The sequence below is a fragment of the Colossoma macropomum genome, unplaced genomic scaffold (assembly GCF_904425465.1).
Source record: "Colossoma macropomum unplaced genomic scaffold, Colossoma_macropomum, whole genome shotgun sequence".
Classification (NCBI taxonomy): domain Eukaryota; kingdom Metazoa; phylum Chordata; class Actinopteri; order Characiformes; family Serrasalmidae; genus Colossoma; species Colossoma macropomum.
In genome coordinates, this window is record NW_023494789.1 from 8,027,631 (window position 1) to 8,047,771 (window position 20,141).

General features: G+C 40.0%; 1 protein-coding gene across 1 annotated transcript in view; it reads right to left on the reverse strand.

Annotated features, from left to right (window-relative positions):
• The window catches only part of als2b (alsin Rho guanine nucleotide exchange factor ALS2 b), a 44,485-nt gene extending 25,972 nt beyond the window's left edge, over positions 1 to 18,513 (reverse strand). The window contains exons 1-8 of the mRNA XM_036569975.1: positions 18,321 to 18,513; positions 16,399 to 16,448; positions 15,631 to 15,714; positions 13,358 to 13,506; positions 11,002 to 12,068; positions 10,075 to 10,251; positions 7,830 to 7,980; positions 640 to 808 (exon numbers count right to left, since the gene is read on the reverse strand). Coding sequence (XP_036425868.1) covers positions 640 to 808; positions 7,830 to 7,980; positions 10,075 to 10,251; positions 11,002 to 12,068; positions 13,358 to 13,506; positions 15,631 to 15,647 — 1,730 coding nt within the window. The 5' untranslated portion in view covers positions 15,648 to 15,714; positions 16,399 to 16,448; positions 18,321 to 18,513. The remainder of the gene's footprint in view (positions 1 to 639; positions 809 to 7,829; positions 7,981 to 10,074; positions 10,252 to 11,001; positions 12,069 to 13,357; positions 13,507 to 15,630; positions 15,715 to 16,398; positions 16,449 to 18,320) is intronic.
• Positions 18,514 to 20,141: the final 1,628 nt, after the last annotated feature.

Here is a 20,141-nt window from a genome sequence, read left to right on the forward strand (position 1 = left end):
GCATCCCTAATTATCAGTGCAGTCATCAGCCATATTTCAAACAGAGTTTGGCATGCTCAGAAAATGAAAACAGCAACAATCACACGCAAATTAACAGAGCCCACATGAAAACTATGACATTTTTGGTGACCTAAAGCTGTGCTTTTGAGTGAACTTGTTTTCAACAAGGACACACCGTTTCGCTGATATGAAATACCAGAAGTTATTTTAGTGCTAACAGCACTCTTGTGGAAAATTTTTAGCCTGCTAAACATCAGTTAGTGAGTCACAAGCCAGGTGCGTGAGGCACGTCACATCTAAAAATATCCAGATACAGATACATGTGAATGGGGTCTGATTCTCTAAATATGGATACAAACATGGTGGGAGTCTCAGAGAGCCCAGTTAAACTGTATGTAGTGATGCAGAGAATGTGAAATAACAACAACAAAAAAACCTTTTGCACTCAGATTTTGATATTATTTTTCAACCGTTTTGCTGCAGCATTTTGTTCAAACATTTATTTGTCCCATCAAATTTCATGATGCATGTATCACAAAACAGGTAGGCTATTAGATTATATTTTTGCCATATTGCCCATTCCTATGTTAGTGGACTGGCAGTGATTGTTTTGCATTGCATTATGGGTAGTGGTCCAACCTGGGTAGCAGATCTCCGTGTCCCAGCTGCCCCTCTTGACCCCGCCCCCAGCTCCACACCTCCGTCTGCAGGGAGGGTAGGTGAGCGTCTGATTCAGCTACCCCCACCGGGGTGAGGGCCACTGCCCGGACAGGTGGACGACTCACCCTCCGCAAAAGACGAGGGGACACTGAGAGAGAGAGAGAGAGAGAGAGAGAGAGAGAGAGAGAGAGAGAGAGAGAGAGGGAGAGGGAGAGGGAGAGAGGGAGAGAGGGAGAGAGAGAGAGAGAGAGAGAGAGAGAGAGAGAGAGAGAGAGAGAGAGGGAGGGAAGGAGGGAGAGAGGGAGGAAGGGAGAGAGAGAGAGAGAGAGAGAGAGAGAGAGAGAGAGAGGGAGAGGGAGGGAGAGAGAGAGAGAGAGAGAGAGGGAGAGAGAGAGAGAAAGCACAGTACACAATAATGCACAACTCACTGAGTGAAAAGACCCTTACGGCTTTGTTTACACTTGACTGGCGTATTTGTCCCTAATGAACCCAATAAGTCTTGTTTTCCCATTAAAGATGCATTAGCTCAGCTGTGCTGCATGAGGGGACCCAAATAAACACAACAGACAGGCCAACGTGTTCACATGAATAATTCACACCAGTGCAGCCTGCTTCACCAACACAGCCAAGACTCAACAGCCAAGAAACAAACCCAAACACCTAATAGCATCTACTGACAGCCAAAACACACACACACACACACACACACACACACACACACACACACACACACACACACACACAGTGACTCGCTGTCAGGTGGGAGCATGAATGTGCAGGCACACGTGCACACTCCTGTCGTGCTGTGTTTTGTACCTTCCTTACTGAGGTCCATCTGTTTCTTCGGAGGGGATAAGAACTAGAGGCAGCTAACAAGGCAAATAGATGCTAGTCTAAAATACAGGCTGTGTCTTTCAACCTAATCCCGATCTGCTGAATCTGTAGCGTACGGTCAATTATCACTAGAGTTGTTTCGTTTCAGTTCACTGTCTTCAAAAACTACTTTTAAAAAAATATTTTTGTGACTTGAAAATGACTTGATTCAGTTCATTAAACAGTGATTTGATTCAGCAATTTGATTAAAAGATTCAAGCGCCTTTATGAATTATTGTAATATTTCTCAGACAATACTTGAATCTGTTCAGTGAATTCAGTATAGCCTGTGCACTGTATATTTTTCCAAATAAAGAGCTTCATTTGTCTCTTTGCAGCATCACTTGCTTTATTATTCTTCACTGTCATCCAGTACTGAAGTCAAGACCGATAGAGTTCAGTCATTGTACAAAACATGACAATGAAAGCCCCATATGGTTGCACAGACACAAGTATTGGTGTCTTGGAGTCTTAAGTCCTCAAATGATTATTAAGTGCTGTTAAAAGGAAAGGTGATGTAACACAATGGTGAACACACTCGTGTCCCAACTTTTTTGGAACACGTCTCAGGCATCATTTTTGAAATGAGCATATACTTACAAAAAAAAAACAGTGAAGTTCATAAGTTTACATCAAACACTGTGTTTTTGTACCATTTTCAATTTAATGCAGGTCAAACAGAATGTACTAATCACTGCTTTCGGTTTTTATTAGCATTTCACATACTGTCCCAATTTTTTTGGAATTGGGGTTATGCTACATTATAGTCTTAGTCCAACTTTGCATTGCAACTTTTGGATGCATATGATGGTGAGATTATTCTCTATCCATTCTTTTCTAAAACTTACATAGAATCACCACCTAAAGTCAACTGAATATAAACCAAACATTTTTATTATTAAATGAAAACATACTAATAATACCTTTCCATCAACAAACAAGCAATATCCAATTAAACAATCATGGATCATCAATTAGATCCTCGACCAGCTGCGAAACAGATTTATTTGAACATTTAGAGAAAGGACTGTTTTATTCTGTTTGAAGGTTTTGTTGATATTTCATTGTTCATAGATAGAAAAAGGTTCTTTTTCCCCAATTACCTCTGATCGAGTCATTGCACTTGGCTGTTCTTGAGAACAATTTACGAGCCCACCTTATCCCGTGACCGTGACAAGACCGAGTCCAAAGCAAGACTGGACTCAGGTACTACAACACCATCCTCTTTCTCTCTACATGTGAAAACAGAGTGACCGGTAGGCGAGTGAAGGCGTGAGCATTTTGAGTTAAAGCAATAAAGTCTCTGACTGCTGTGGTTTAACAGCAGCGCAATTAGCTGTCTTCACTACCTTCTGTACGTAAAAGCATTATGTACTCATTAGGTAAGCGCACTACCGCAGAGCATTCATATACAGAGTGTTGGCTTGTCAAAGTCTGATGAAATTACATTAAAACCTGATTAGCAGTTAGTTGGCTTATAATCAGCAGTACCTGATAGGCGGTTTGTAAATCTTGTGCCGTGTTTCCTCCGTGATTTACATCTTGTCAATGCTGCCTGAACCTCTGAGTCTAAAGTCTGAGTCTAAAGTATCACATGGATTTGTTTAAATAGGACATGTATTGGTTTAAACACGTTCTTGTTAATAAATTGTGATTCGTTCGATTTGCAGCATTGAAAAACAGTTGGTCTTGTAACAGTCTTTATTTATGAAAGAACAAATGTTTTGAAAGTACGTGTGAAGTCTTCCTTCATGATACTCTTAGCACAAGTGTTCTAAATGCTACCACGTAGCCTGAACTGAAAGTTTGACGAACTTAACGGCAATAACTAAGAAAGGAGAGACTTTCTCAGAATTTTGCAAATGGCAAATTACAGGGAAAGTACTGTCTACAGTCATTGACTGTAAGTTACAGATGCAGCAGATAGAGAATAGGCTGAAAAATGCTGAAGTGTTAGTTAAAGTGCTATTTCACTACAACACTACAGTCTAACTACCACTGATAAGCGATTAAAGGGCCCACACTGTGGAATACTGAATTTTCCTAAGATGTGCTTTTTTTAAATTAAATAAGAGTTTTGTAGTATGTAAACAGTGTTTCAATACATATCATTCACTCCCCAGCCCATACAGTCCATATTTGGAAACAAAGCTACAAAGACAGCCCATTTTAAATTCACTGTTTTCATGAAAACCTACAGTTACATATATCAATATATTACTGCAGCCTATAGCAGTTGAGCCTCACCCATTTACAGTGAAGTTATAATGACTGATTCAACCTGGACTGTTATTGTGAATGATGCAAAATACAGGGCATCCAATTAGAACAGATGTCAATTACATATATAAGTCTTAAAGATACAGTAACAAAAAGAGCCTGTTCAATACTAAGGGATAGAAAGCGGTTGGAAAATAGTCACGTAAAAATGAATTTTTAGAATGGTTTTGGAAAATAAATCACGTTAATAAATAAAGGTTATAAGCAGATATCAAAGGAAAGAAAATAAAAAACAAGAAAAATGTAGGATATGGGCCCTTTAACAGCCACTCTCTTCCTTTACCACAGTAACAGCAGTGTGGTTAACTACATACAGCGCTGGCAGTACAATACTACTAGTATTGCTAGTAGCACAACATACTAGTACAGTAATGGCTATAATGATAATCACGATTAATACTGAATTGCTCAGTATTAAAGTCACACTTAATTATCCTAATTTTTGCAGTCAAATCAGAAACAAAACAGCTTTTTTGCACTGTATTATTTCTCTATATTAAAAAGAAAGCTTTTTTCATATTGTACATTATAAGACTATATTCCAAGTGTATAAATCTTTGAATCAATAGATCATTAAGATCATACTTACTGAGGGTATCTTTTAAATAAAAGATTCAAATATGCCTCAAAAATAAAACTGAACTATAAATAAACATGCCACCTCAGAAACTACATAAGGTTCTAATTCTACGTAGAAACAGAAACTGTTATGATCCTTGTTTTTTCCAAAAAGTTAAGCCTGTTGAGATTTAATGCACTAGAATATACAGAACTGATGTCTAACGTTAGTAAATTTTAAAGTTTACGATTACAGTTTCACATGATTAATTATTTTCAGAAGCCTAAAATCGTGATCATGAATAAAATATGATTACTTGTGCGGCTCTACTACATCTTGAAAATACCTGTAACTGCAGCAAGAGCAGACGGCTCCTTCGCTTCAGTCTCTGCTTTGTCTGTAACCATGGCAACAACAATATTATGGTATCCGTCAGTGCGCAGTGACAGCAAAAATCTGCATTGTCACAGCAATGCAGAAAAACTGACGTTTGCTAAAAATGTTCCATTTGTATTCAGCTGAGGTTTTAAGACAGTTATTTCAGGATTCTTTGCGCTCTGGTTAGATTTTGCGCATGACTGAAAAAGATTAAGACTCTGGCTCAGACAAAACCCTGCTTAGATTCTCAGCCCTCAGTCTAAAAAAACAATAGCTGGCAATACTTTGATTCTTATGATACTAAGTGCCTAATACACCTTCTGACAGCATAATAAGAAAAAGAAAGCAATTGGAATTCTTGGAATTCTGTCACATGATGGGAAAAACTGCCTTATATTGTTCAAAGTGTAAGAAGACAGCTATAACAGCCACCACAATCATGCAAAATACATACGAGGAAATTGGTGCTGGATTTAGCAGTCCATAAACCAACAAGGCCATACTTACATACACAAACACAGGCCCACATACATAAACACACTGCAGGGATGGCAGTCACTCAAGCGTGGGTACTTAAAGCAAAGCTCAGTGAAACGTCAAATTTACAGTTTTTCCTCTTACCCAAAATGTTATCGATCAGCCAAGACATGACAGGTGTCTGAAATTTGCTGCTTTAGTTTTGCAACAAAGCTACAAGACTATTGTACACTTTAGTTATTTAATTTCCAGTCAAATCAAGCATTAAATACAAGTTATTCATTTTTCAGGAGAGTTTTGAGGAAGTCAGATGTAAGATTCACTTGCATAAAGAAGGGGAAAGTCAAAGGAAATTAGGTGGAAAAAACAGGAGTTCCCAAAACTGGAGTCCAGACCTCAACATCACTGAGTATGTTTGTGACTGTGAGAAGCATAAAATTCAACCAGTGTCTAAGACTGAACTTCAGAGATATAGAAAAATATCTGTGCAAATTTCTTCAAAAAACTGAAAATAAGTCTCCTGTAAAGAATGGAAGCTGTACTAAAATCAAAGGGTGAACACATGAAATATTGAAAAAAATATTTTTTTAGTTGTTGAGGCTTCTTTATATGCTTTTTCCTTAAGTTGAAAAAAAAAACAACTTGTATTTAATGGTTGTTTTAAATGTAATTTAAAAAGATGAAAGGTCTTGCTTTCAGTACTGTAGATAATAAGTTATGGAAGCTTACACTCCACTAACTAGCACTGTGCAAACTTAAATTATTCCTAAAACCACACTGAGTTGTTAAGTATTCTCAAACAGACTTGCTTATGGTGTTTCTGACACCATATTGCATCCTTTTATCCTTACAACTGGACATAAAACATGCTTCAAGACACATATAATACTGTTTTAGCTGTGCAACATACTTACATATAAATATAGGTATGTACATACAAATATACACTGACTTCTCTAAGTACACCTCCTTGTTTCTACACTCATTGTCCATTTTATCAGCTCCAGTTACCATTTTGTAGTGTACTTTGTAGTTCTACAATTACAGACTGTAGTCCATCTGTTTCTCTGCAAACTTAATCACCTTTTACACTGTTCTTCAGTGGTCAGGACTCCCACAGGACCACCACAGAGCAGGTATTATTTGAATGATGCATCATTCTCAGCACTGCAGTGACACTGATGTGGTGGTGGTGTGTTAGTGTGTGTTGCGCTGGTCTAAGTGGATCAGACACAGCAGTGCTGCTGGAGTTTTTAAACACCTCAGTGTCACTGCTGGACTGAGAATAGTCCACCAACCAAAAATATCCAGAAAACAGTGTTCTGTGACCACTGATGAGGGACTAGAGGATGAGCAGCACAAACTGTGCAGCAACAGATGAGCTACTGGCTCTGACTTCACATCTACAAGGCGGACCAACAACGTAGGTTTGGACATTGAGTGGACACAGTGTTTAAATCTCCAGCAGCACTGCTGTGTCTGATCCACTCGAACCAGTGCAACACCAAGTAACACGCCACCACCACATCAGTGAGAGTGTTTACATGCATATAAACATCTCATCACAATCAGATTTCTGCATTCATCTGATTATTCAAATGGCCATATAAACAGACCGCGGTACCGGAAATAAATGTTTACCACAGCACCCGCGAGATGGCGAAACAATTTTGGAGCGATGCTAAAACCAACTACATGCTTGACAAAATAAAGGATTTAAATGTTCTTCATCTTCTAGATCCCATGTGTCAAACACAAGGCCTGTGGGCCAAGTCAGGCATGTGGAACAATCCTATTTAGCCTGCAAAATTATTTAAATTTCTATTAATATTAGCCCATTTCACCATGAACTGCACTACAGCTCTCAGCATGCACTGCAACGTAACATGTGCTCCCACTTCCTGCCCAACTATGATCTATGGGACAACACCACAAAAACAAAAAACAAAAACAAAAAAAGATGCCAGGTGTCTAGTTCAAGCGAATGGGTAGTTTATAAAAATTAAAAAAAAAAATAAATAAATAATAATACATTATACTTATATAGCGCTTTTCAAGAACTCAATGACGCTTACAGGTTTTCAAAATACAGAACAGTAAAGACAAACATGAGAACACAAAAACCTTCTGTACATTGGAGACATTTAAAGAGGTTTAACAGTTATCCCTAGCTAATGTTGTCTATTGTTTTATATAACAATTTGTTTTTATTTAAAATTAATTTTGAATCATTCAAGTATTCAGTGCCTATTCCTTGCGGTTGTAGTTCTGGCATATTTTGAAAAAACAATGGCAAAATGTTAAGCAAAAGTAAAATAAAAACACAGCTGGCCCTCAGGATTGTTGTCATTTTTTAAAAATGACCCTTTTAGTGGTTGAGTTTGACACTGCTGTTTTAGATGATGTACACATACATACATACATACATACATACATATGTACATATACAAAGTTTTGTCTGACTAGCGACATTTTGGATGAAGGTAAAATTATGTAAATTTGATTTTTCACTGAACTTCTGCTTTAACATCAACTCCCCTCCACACCCACTCTGGTGCAGACTTACGCATGTGGTGGCATAAGATATGTAGAGCGCATGTACCCTGTGAGAGCAGGCCGGGGAGTGAGAGGCGGCGGTTGAGCCCCTCGGCCTCCTCCTCACGGATGTCGCCCAGGCTGGAGCTCTTCTTGCCCTGGCGGTGCTCCTCCTGGCGTACCCTCTCCTCCGGACGTTCGCGGCCCTCTCCTGGACCCTGCACACACATACATACTACAGAGTTCCAGAGTTCCAGAGAGGCTCAAAGACACCTGATTTATGATTAGAATTATGAAGGCTAATGTACACTATGCACTCAGGGATTTAAAGAATACAAAAACAGTTTGGCTGCATGCATGAAATATATCATCAGATAGAACAAATGCTCAGATAGCAAATGAACTGAGAATGCTGTTTGGCATCAGAGATGAAGTCCGAGTCTGGCCCTCAGTAAGAGAACACACAACAGCCAGGTATGTGTGGTCCATATGCACCAGCTTTGGGTCAAAGACAACTGAAAAAAGTTCATTTACAAGGATACACAAGATCAAAAACCACAGAACTGCCTTCTTTGAGCTATATTTTACATAAAGCCTGCAAGCCTGTAAACAGGAAGCTTGAAGAAGATACAATAAACAAAGCTGCATTTTCCTTGCCAGTTCACATATGTGTTACTTGTCACAGTATCTACCATCCAAGAAACTGTGAAATGGGAAGCATCTGGTGTTTTTCCCTTTTACAGAAGGCATGTGATTCTGCAGGCTGTGAGGATTTGCTGCCCGATGCTGCACCACATGGATCAAAAGTTCTGCCCCACTCAATTTACCACACCCACTCATCCAGCCTTCATACTTTCACAACTGCTGTTCCACACAGATGTCTTTGATGGACAGGACAGTGTAAAACACCGATGCAATGTCACATACGGCAAACACTAAATTGCTATCTTAGTGACCGATTCAGCAGACTCTTTTTCCTTTATCTTAACAGGACTGTTGGGTAACTGGACCACATTCTGACCTCACTAGAGTAAGCAGGGCATATAGCTAAGCTAACAGGCTCCAGTTACATTCAGAGACAGGCTTTGAGTTTAAATCTTTACTGATGGAGCCAAACTAACATCCAAAGTAAGGAATAAGTTACTTGCGTGTACAATATAAGTTTCAAATGTCTGTTTATTCTAGAGAGCTGCATACATCCTACATATATTAACCAGAATTAGCTTGATGCTAACATAACACAGAAATCCCTGAGCAGAAATTAGCATTAGCTTAGAGGTGACAAAACAGGCAAACAAAAGCTACTTACAAAAGTTTCTGCATTAAAACGTTGCTGTTTTGGCAACTGCATCTTAGGGTGACCCAGAGAAGACACAAAAAACTGCAAATAAAAATGAGCTGCAAACCCAGAAAAGATCTTCATCTAAATGACAACACGCGCACTGCATATTTCAGATGTTCTGCACAAAACCTACTGCAAATTTGTAGATGTTCTGCAAACTCAGAAAACACTCTCATCAAAAAGATTACACCAGCGCTACATTTCACAATCGTGCTGCAAACTCACAAAACACGTTTATCAACACGATTACAAAAGCGCTACATTTTATAGACGCGGTGCAAATACAAAAAAAAAACGTGCCGCAGAGTCGGTCACAACAGCGGAAATGTTTGACACTCAAAGAGGATGATGCCATTCAAACTTTTAAACACCGGTAAATGTAAGCTGACTTTCATTTAAGCAGATTATTAATATCACTGTATCGTAATAACAATTAGCTGTAAAATGTAACTGTAAAATTTCAAATAGTAATACCAGATATGACTGATAACTGTAGTACAGCAATGACACATCCCAGCCAAGTCAACCATCAGAATTTCCATAGTCTTAATTTCTGTCAGTGATTTTCCATCCCCATGAATATTTCCATTGTGTTGTGACTCATTTTCCTTGTTTTCTGAGTTTGCAGTGCTTTGTGAAATGTAGTTCAGGTGTGTTCATGTGGATGAAAGAGTTTTCTGAGTTTGCAGTGCTTTTGTGAAATGTAGTTCAGGTGTGTTCATGTGGATGAAAGTGTTTTCTGAGTCTGCAACGTTTTTAATTGTCCTGTGCAGATGGTCTTGTCGGCCACTGTAGTATGTAGCTCCAGTTTATTCTATTCTATGTGCCAGCCACTATTGTTCTCCCAAACATGTATAATAACCACGCTCTTACCCCGCCCCTCCAACTGAGACAGCCAATGAGAGGTCATTACCATTCAAAATCAACTCCTAGAAAATGACCATTTCTTCACAAAGGATTAAACACTCACCCAGTAGCTGATGACCTTCCTCAGAGACAGAGCCTCGTATGTGGACACCACTCTCTCCCCTACAGCCGATGCACAAGAAATCACCAGGTGATTCAGGGCTGAGCCCATAGGGGTTACTGACTGGGCAACAGGGGTTGTAGGGTCAGAGGTGAAAACGTCAGCAGGCTCTGTAAGAGGCTGTGGTGGAAGAGTAATAAGCAAGATAAGAGCACTTGAAGGATTTTACTAGGTCTCAGGCCTTTATAGTTCACTGCAATTGGCTGTTGGGACATTATCAATAGTGGTTTTCACTGTTTTCAGGGTTTTTCTGCCCTGCATGGTTTACTTCTTCTAGTGAAACAGGAAAAAGAGGAGTTCTGGGCTAAACTGCATATGTAGCTCACTCCCTAAGATAAAAGAGACATGTCTTGTTTCAAAATCATGAAGACAACCACACTGTACCTATACATCTAACATGCAAACAGGAATCTCCTGTGGTTTGAAAGAGGAATGCCTGTTTGGAACTGGACCAGACAGCCTGTTTTTTGAGTATTTACAGTGTATGCATACATAGTTAATCTCTCAACTATTATTTGATTAGGTGACTAATAAAACTATTTTTCCTATCTTTCCTCTCACTTTGCTCCATCCACTGCACTGCCGGGGTTCACAAATATATAGTTGTATGCAAATGTTTAAGCAGTTTAATGGTCAGTTTTGTTGATTTTCTAAATGAAAATGAGAAATACATGCATAAGCACAGGTTATTTATGTGGCCTGTGCAAAATGTATAGCACATATTATATTTAAAGTTTTATTTTTTCCAATAAACTAAGTAAATAACTAGAAATTGTGCACTAAAATTTGCTAATTTGCATACGACTGTAAACAGTTGCACTGGCAAGCCACTGAATCTTGTGGCAAAAATTATGAATTAGTATTACTGACCTGAGCACACTGCGCTGTAGTTGGGTTCTTGGATGCATGCTCAGCAAGAGACTGATCTGAAAGCCTCTTCAGGTAGTCTTTGAGTGCCTGCTCATCTGGGTACGGGGAGGATTTCACCCCTGTTGCCATCAACGCTCCTGAAGCCTTTGTGCCGTCCGTCTCAACCACAGCCAACTCTGCGGCTGCCTCAGGCACCTCTCTATCAACCACTGCAGTTTGGGACTCCTCTTGGCCCTTAGGGGCTGACTGAACACACTCTTTCTCAGCGACAGGTGCCTGGTCCTGAAGTTCTGAGACAGACGCAGGTGCCGAAACTGGAGCACCACTGGAGCATGAGGCAGTTGGTGACTTAGGGGTTTGGGCAGAGAGAATTGGCTCAGATGGGGAAATCCTGACTTTGCCATGACATAAGCTGCCTTCTGATCCTGATTTACTGTCGCCTTCCTCAAGCTCCACCCCTAGGGGGCAGTAGTGGCTGTCTGAGATGATGACGTGGTCCTCCTTGTCGGTCATGGTGTAGAGTGACTGGTTGCACTGGCCACACTTGTCCAGAGGTGGTCTGCGTGCTTCGTGAGGAGGGGGCAGGCAGCGCACAAGAGCCAGGCTGTGAGAGGATCCGCAAACAACCTGCAGCACATGCCTCCCAGCCAGGTGCTCCACTTTCTGGGGCTTCCACACGGGGAAGGTAGTGGTCAGGAGGCCCAGCTGGCAGCCACTGCCCCAGGACCATACCTCGTGCCGGGTTGAGAGGGCGAGCGTGTGCTGCTCTCCACATGCTACCTCCAAGATCCTCACTGGCTGAGGAGGCGTGGCCTCACAGTCCACCACACCCACAGGGGTGGGGTTAGGGACAACACAGAGACCTGATAGGCCACACTGGCCATAGGTGTTGTCTCCCCACATGTGCACTACACCATCCTCTGTTACTGCCCCGTTGTGACAGGCACCTGCCGCCACGGAAACAACGTGCTGCTCGCTAAGCCCTGCCTCCAGAATAGGCTCTGTGGTTCCTGATAAAGCTTGGTTCTGTTTCCATGGCAATTCTCCAAAACTATACACCTGTCCACCTAATACAAGAAAATAAAAGCATAAAACAAATACTTTGATGTACAGCATACAGTATACCAGGTCACAAACAGCTCTTTACAGTAACCACAATTAAAATCACACCACTTGGTAGTTACAGGAATGAAGTCAGCATTTTAAAAGCATGCCAGTAATATAGCAAACTCTTTTTAATGCTTATTATATTATAATCCACTAGACAAGTGCCTGAAGAAAATAAAGAGTGATTGTGCAGCTTGCCTGCCTAAAATATTGCTAGGGTGTTGCTAAATGTCTGCGATGTTATTCTAGGCAGTTGTTAGGTGGTTGCCAAGTTGTTGTTAAAATATCCAAGGTGGGAGTGAGGGTGTTACGAGGTGGTTGCTATGGTGGTTATCCTAGTTAGTTGGAATTGTGTTGTTAGATGGTTGCTCTCATTGCTGGTGGTGGCCAGGGGTTTAACCAGGGGGCTGCTGTTGTGTTCCAAGTGGTTGCAGGGCAATGTTAGGCAGTTGCTACGGTGTTACAGGTGGTTGTTAGGGTACTGTTAGGTGGTTGTGGTTGTTATGGTATTCCAGGTGGATTACAGATTGTTGCTATGGTGTATCTGGTTGTGGTTAGGATGTTACTACATGGTTGCTGTGGTGCTGATGATCACTAGGGTATTGGTAAGTGGTGACTAGGATATTGCTAGCTGGTTGCTACGGTATCCCAGGTGGTTGCTAGGGTGTTGCCAGTGTCCTTGTATCATGTGACTTAAGAGCACAACTAGTATTTGATCATTCTTTCAATCATTCCTATTGGAAAAACTCAGATGTTAAATGATCATTAAAAAACCAGTATACAAGCATTCTAACATTTCAAAATCGATGCAGTGGAATATCTACTTTCAGATCAACGTATCACAATGTACTGATGTACTTAACACATTTAAACAGCACTATTAATCTTTAGTGAGAGCCATCCCAAATACTGATCCAGATCTGACCAAACAAACAGGTTGAACATACATTCGGAATAACTCCTCTCGCACAACAACATCACCTGATCTGTTAGAAGAGAAGCTCTATATTATAATGTCTTTTGGTTCGTAATGTTTGTTAAGGTAATCTAAAACAGTGGTAGGCGATTCTCTTCCTGTGGGATTTAGTTCCCTACAATCCCAATACTATCTTTGTGTTGACAAAAAAGCATTTGTGACCTCTGGCACTTCAGGAGGAAAGTGGCCTACCCTTCTCATTAAACAGTGACCTATTTATGAGAACAAATCGGATGTTTTCATATGTTCTAGTGAGTACAAATGAATGCTTACCCTCCACCAGCAAAACCCCATGTTTGGCCCCCAGGGCAGCTTGGAGCACAGGCCGGGAAAGGAGAACTTTGTCAGGAGTGACGCTGCAGGAGTAGCCCCTCCATGTGTGGAGCACTCCTCGCTCCCCGGAGCTCTCCTCCTCACCCGAGCTGGGCAACCACACAAAAGAAAGTATAAGAACATCAGTTCCCCTTAGGATGCAACAAACCTCCACAGAATAAGACAAAATACACATCAGACACATGCAAATTGTTAAAAGGTTAACAAATTTATTTGTCAAGTGGAACGTATCAGGCAGAACATTATGTCCTTGTTTCTAAGCTCATTGTCCATTTTATCAGCTCCACTTACTATATAGGTGCACTTTGTGGTTCTACAATTACAGACTGTAGTCCATCTGTTTCTCTGCATGCTTTGTTAGCCCCCTTTTACCCTGTTCTTCAGTGGTCAGGACCCCCATGGACCCTCACAGAGCAGGTACTATTTGGGTGGCGTATCATTCTCAGCACTGCAGTAACACTGACGTGGTGGTGGTGTGTTAGTGTGTGTTGTGCTGGTACGAGTGGATCAGACACTGCAGTGCTGCTGTGTCCACTCACTGTCCACTCTATTAGACACTCCTACCTCGTCAGTCCACCTTGTAGATGTAAAGTCAGAGACGATAGCTCATCTGCTGCTGCACAGTTTGTGTTGGTCATCCTCTAGTCCTTCATCAGTGGTCATAGGACGCTGCCCACAGGACGCTGTTGGCTGGATATTTTTGGTTGGTGGACTATTCTCAGTCCAGCAGTGACACTGAGGTGTTTAAAAACTCCAGCAGCACTGCTGTGTCTGATCCACTCAGACCAGCGCAACACACACTAACACACCACCACCACATCAGTGTTACTGTAGTGCTGAGAATGATCCACCACCCAAATAGTACCTGCTCTGTGAGGGTCCATGGGGATCCTGACCACTGAAGAACAGAGTAAAAGGGGGCTAACAAAGTATGCAGAGATGTGCCCACAGCAGAAAGCTGGCCGGGTGTGAGTGAGCTGCCAGCAACATCGCTATCATCAACACTTACGGGCACAAAGAACATTGACCAGCTGCATGTTTCATTAAAAACAGATGTCGGCAGAGCTCTCACGTGTTTTACACTGTCAGAAAAAGGGCACCATACAAGTATGTCTTTGTCACCCCAAGACACAAACAATGTAAGGGTGCCCTCAAGTCCTTTGGTCCATGTGTATACATCAAATGCGTTTAAAAGGGAAACTACATTCACTTCCATAGGGGAAAGGTATATATTTATACCTTTCCATAACTTCTTTAAGTTTAAAAAACTTCAATAAAAAAACTGGGGTCAAGACAAAAACACAGTGAATTATGGATACAATGTAATGGAAATATGTTCCCAAACTAAAGGTAGGGGTAGAAAAAAAATTTGCACTGACCACCAAGCCAAAATTAAGAGTTGGCTGAGTTATAGAGACATGCATTGTATTTGCAATCAATCTGTATGGTGTCGCTTTGAAAAATTAAATATTAAAAACTTCATATTAATAAGAAAACTTCTATCACATTAGCAATTGTGGTGGTTACAGTTAGCAAATTATTATGTGGTGGATATTTGTGAATGTGTAAAAATTCAAATGGTCTGGCGTTTTTTTTAAAAAGGGACAAAACACAAAGAAAATTTAAAAAAAAAGGCCACAGGTTCTGCACTGTCAGTGGCTAAAATGAGAAATGTTGTAAATAAGGCCACCAGGCAACAGGCAATGTCAACCCCTGTAAAGGTACTGAAGATGTTCCCTTGGGAGAACCACACCAGTGATAAGCGATGGACCCTAAAAGGCACAGTTTAGCAATTTTCTCTGAGCTGTCTAAGGTTTTGCTGTATCACCAGGAGGTTGTGAGTTCAGATCCCATCCGAAATTTTATACGGAAGTGGGGACGTGCAGTATTTTAACTTGTATGATAGGATTTCTTTAATGTGGTGCTAATGCACTGCATCTGTTTCAACTCATCAAAACTAAATATTGTGATATGTATTGTCTATTGTCACACTATTGTCTTCAAGCATCATTATATGACTTTTGCCATATATCGTCCCTTATTTTGCCTTGAACAGAAGTTGTAATGTCTCACATTCAAAGAACTGAGCTTCCACTGCCTGGCGCCTCAGAGGCAGAACCACCAGCTCCTTCTGTTCAATAACAAGTGAAGTGATGACTCTTTGCTCACATGCTTTGTGATGATTTCAGCCTGTTGCCACATTCTCAACTTACCTCTTCAGTTTATCCATCTCTAAGCTTCCCCCATATCACAGAAGGTGAACCAGCATGGTAGATGACCGTGATTAGATAGCCAGCCTGTGTGCAAGCATATGTGCAATATTACAAAACAGCACATAAATGGTTCCATATGCTTAAAGGGAAATTCCGCCAATCTTTACAAAAATTCTGCATCAATTGGAAACAAAGACATTCTTGGTGGGCTGATGTGAAAAGTTCTGTTCTAGAAAAATGTACTGAGCCAGAATTGTTCACAGTGGTGGTGGTAGAAACCAGAGATCTGAAGCTTTTAATGTCTCTAAAAGCTCCCTTACAGAAAGCTATTACATGAAACATTAATAAACATGTTACCTGACGCATGAGACATTGTTTGTGTGTAAACAGTTTTGAGGTCTAAAAATATATTTTAAAAATATATTAATGAATGAAATGTACAGACAGAGTATTCTAAAGCAAATTACATCCCAATACTTTTTCAGATTTACCACTATTTTACCATTATCAACGTTACATCTAAACAGTCAAAACCCCTGGTTCCCATCACAACCACCGTAGCGAAATCTGAGACAGTATGAATCCCAACGAATTAATTGTGCAAAAACAACTGGTGGAATTCCCCTGTAAGGGGATTACTGAGTTTAGATTATGAAAGAATACAGTTAGACTGCTTTGATTACTAGTAAGGTGGGAAGAATGAATGTAACACTCGGGACATTCAAGAAAAGCTGTAAACAGTTTTGTAGGCAACATTAACATGTATACCTCAGTGACCGGAGGCAAGATGAGATGTAACCAGTGTCTGTTCCAGTGGCCTGAGAAAATTAAACAAATGCAAGTCAGTCCTTTGAGACATTTTATTTAAACAACTGTACTAAAAATGATTCTAAATCATTATTTTAAAAAAAAACTTAAAACCTTTATTCCATTACACTCAAAATAAACGTTTTCCAAGCTACACATGGCTGTTATGAAGTTTTTGACAGGCCTATTGTCAGTTAAATTATCATTTCCATTTCGGCCCCAGCTGCGTCACTAAGTAAACAAAGCAATGTTTGCTGTAAACATTGCCGAAACCAGTGGCTATTCTAGCAGCCTAAACCTTTAAACCATCCTAAAATCCTACCGGAATATTGCCCAAATATCATTACACATAATGAAAACTGAGCTGCCACAAAATCCTTAAAAGGGTCCAAGACAGTTAAATTAACATTATCACTCACTGCTGCCTTAAAATGAAAAGAGAACTTCATTCTACAAATCCTTAAAAGAATTCTGCAAAGGTTGGAGTGTAAACAAAGTAATTCAGAGTGTTATGATGTAAAATTTCTATTGTAGAGAAACCAATGCGTTTACAATGGTCCAAAAATGACCAATATTTCGCTTTACACGTACCTCATCGCCATGAACAGATCTTGAAAAATATGTTTTAGACCAGAAGCTTTTCTTAAAACTGTCATACAACAATATCTCAGGCATCAGGCAACATTCATAAGCATTTCATGAAATAACTTCATTTGATTCGGCTTTTAGAGAGCTCAAATGCTGGAGCTCTAGACGTCTGGTTCCTATCACCACCACTGTGAACTCTTCTGACTTGTTAAAGGGGAACTTCACTGCTTTTTCAAAAATTCTACATAATTAAGTGGTTAAGAACTAAACGGAATCATTCAGAGCGGTTTGGTGTGAAATGCTCTGTTCTAGAGAAACTTGCTGAGCCAGAATAGCTCACAATGGTGGTGATAGGAACCAGACGTCTAATGTCTCTGAACTCCCTCACAGAAGGTTGTTCAATGAAATGGCTAGATATACGCTACCTGACGTCTGAGACATTGTTTTATGATAAACATTTGCCTTAAAATGTATTTTAATCCATTAATTTTAATTCTTTCATGGCGGAGGGTTACATGCAGGGCACTGTGAGGCAAAACAGTCCCCAAAGAAAATTTATTTTTTTCAGATTTATGACCATTTTACCATCATGAACATTACATATAAAAACTCAGAAGACACACAGAGAGGTCAACTAGTGGTTTTGGATAGCAAATAAAATGACCATATTCGTATTGTAGACATTGAGACCCCTGGTTCCTATCAGCACCACTGCAAAGAAATCTGACTCTGTAGGTTAAGTTTCTCTACAATGAACCATTTCAAGTCAAACCAATCTGAATGACTCTATTAACATATTAATGATTTAATTATAAAGAAATTTTGAGAAGGCGGAATTCCCGTTTAAACAACCAACAGGGTTTAGTTCATGTATATTTACACAATTTCAACATCTTAATCTCTTATATTTAACACATCTTTACACAAAGCTCTGCAGAGCCGTTAGAGAGATCGAGAGAGACCAACTGTCAAAACTGTCACTCAGATGTCGGTTTCCCCTGTTTCCTCTCAGCACCACAGCTTCACCACAGCCTCACTTAAGAAACCGGCGGACAGTCCTACAGCTAACGCTACAGAGAACGAGATTCAGAAAAATGTCAAAGCTTAATAAATAATGTAAGCAAGAATGGAGAGAAACAAAGATTATGTTAAAGCGAAAGCTCTAATTAGCTGAACAGCTAACGCGGTGATGATGACAGCGCCTTTCTGTCAGCGCTGAAGGTCCGAGCTGTCTGTTTATCCCCGGCTAAGTGCAGCTAGCTGAAGGTTAACGTGTATACGTTTCGTGAACTTACCCGTCAGACTGCTAACCGATACTGGTAGAAATGAGGCGAAACGTGCGCAGCCCGGGACGCTGGAGGCTCGCCGCCCGGTGAAGTTTGTGAATTCGGCGGTGCGAAACGGGGCTGTTGTTGGGAGTCTTTCTTCAACCGTGTGAGAAAAGGGACAAACACGGACGGTTAGTTACCGCTTCGCTTTCTGTGGAAACCCAGAGAGGAGGAGAGAGAAGACAGCTGCCACACTGTTAAAGGAACGGTTCACCAAAAAGATCAAATTTACACAGTTCCCCTCTGACGTACGTTTGGTGTCTAAAGTTTGCTTCTTTCGTTTTGCTCTGGAGCTACGACGCTAATGTAGCTAACAGGTAATGGACGTCACGCAAACATGGTTCGTCTTCTATATTAGCCCGTTCCCGCCACCAGAGGAGAAAACATCCCCTGTTTTATTCTGTTTGTGCCACCATTATGTAAAAAAATTGATTTAGTATCTCAGAATAATGACTTATTTTCTGGAAATGTTGACTTAATGTCTCGTAATAATGACTTACTATGTTGAAATTATGACTTAGATGTCAAAATAATGATTTATTGTCTAAAAAAATGCCTTCATCTGTCAAAGTAATTATAATTTTAAGAATTTCAAGAAAGCAATTTGAAGTAATTATTTTGGGATAGTAAGTAATACTGTTTAAGATAATTATAATTTAAAAAAAATGAAGATGTAAGTCATTATTTCGAGATATTAAGTCAAAATTTCAAGAAAAGAAGTCATTACTTTTACATAGTAAGTTGTTCTGTCTAAATACTAAAGCTGTGTCAAAAACCGTATAGTACTTACTTTGCTACACATACTGCACTAATGAATGGACTTCTGTTGATGGTGTACTATTTTTGACATACTATTTAGTATGGCAGTGTGTGGTTTTGGACGCAGCCTGTGTCAAAATTTTGACAAAATACTGCCAGAAAAAGAAGAAGAGAAAAACACAGGCAGCTAGAAGAGTTTAGCCCCACCCACTGATGAGAAGTTAAAAGGAGTGTTGCAAGCTGGACTGCTTTTTGAATGAAGCACAATACAGGGCAGCCAATCAGAACAGAGCTCATTGACATACATACATACATTTTAAAAGGTATAGCAATAAAAACAAGTTGGTTAATTCTAAGGGATTAATAGAGGGTGGAAATGGTTATGTAAAAATGACTTAAAATGAGTTTTTGATACATAAAACCACACAAATATTTTAAGTGAAATCATGGGCCCTTTAATAGCCCCTATTCTGACCTTCAGTCCGGAGGCATTTTTAAAGTTTATTTGAATAATTTTAGCCAAACACAAGACTTGTCCATTAACCATTCTTCTTAACCCCCGTGCCAACCCCCCACCCCGATTCGGACATAACCAGTGTCTATTCCTATAAACTGGACTTTCAGATGAGGAACTGTTCAGTGTTAATATATGGAAAGACACTTTGGCAATTCTTCAAAAGCACATCCTACATATTTGTGAAATCCAAACCTATATTCAAAATATTATTTTCTAAGTTACACAGAGGTGGTCTGAAGCATGTACCAGGCCAGATGTCAAATTCACATTGCATTCTTTAGCCCTTTAACTCATGAAGAACTCCACAATTACACTGATGTGACTCAGGGAAACACTGGCATATGGAAAAATAAACAGTTCGGGGAGGAAATTAATGGAAAGATAAACAACTGAAGGGGGAAATCAATATAGGGCAATGATGAAAGGGGATGTAGGCAGGTAAGGTGTACAGTCCAAAACATGTTTTTTTAAATATATGAAAATCGTTATGTTAAAAAAATAATAATAAAATA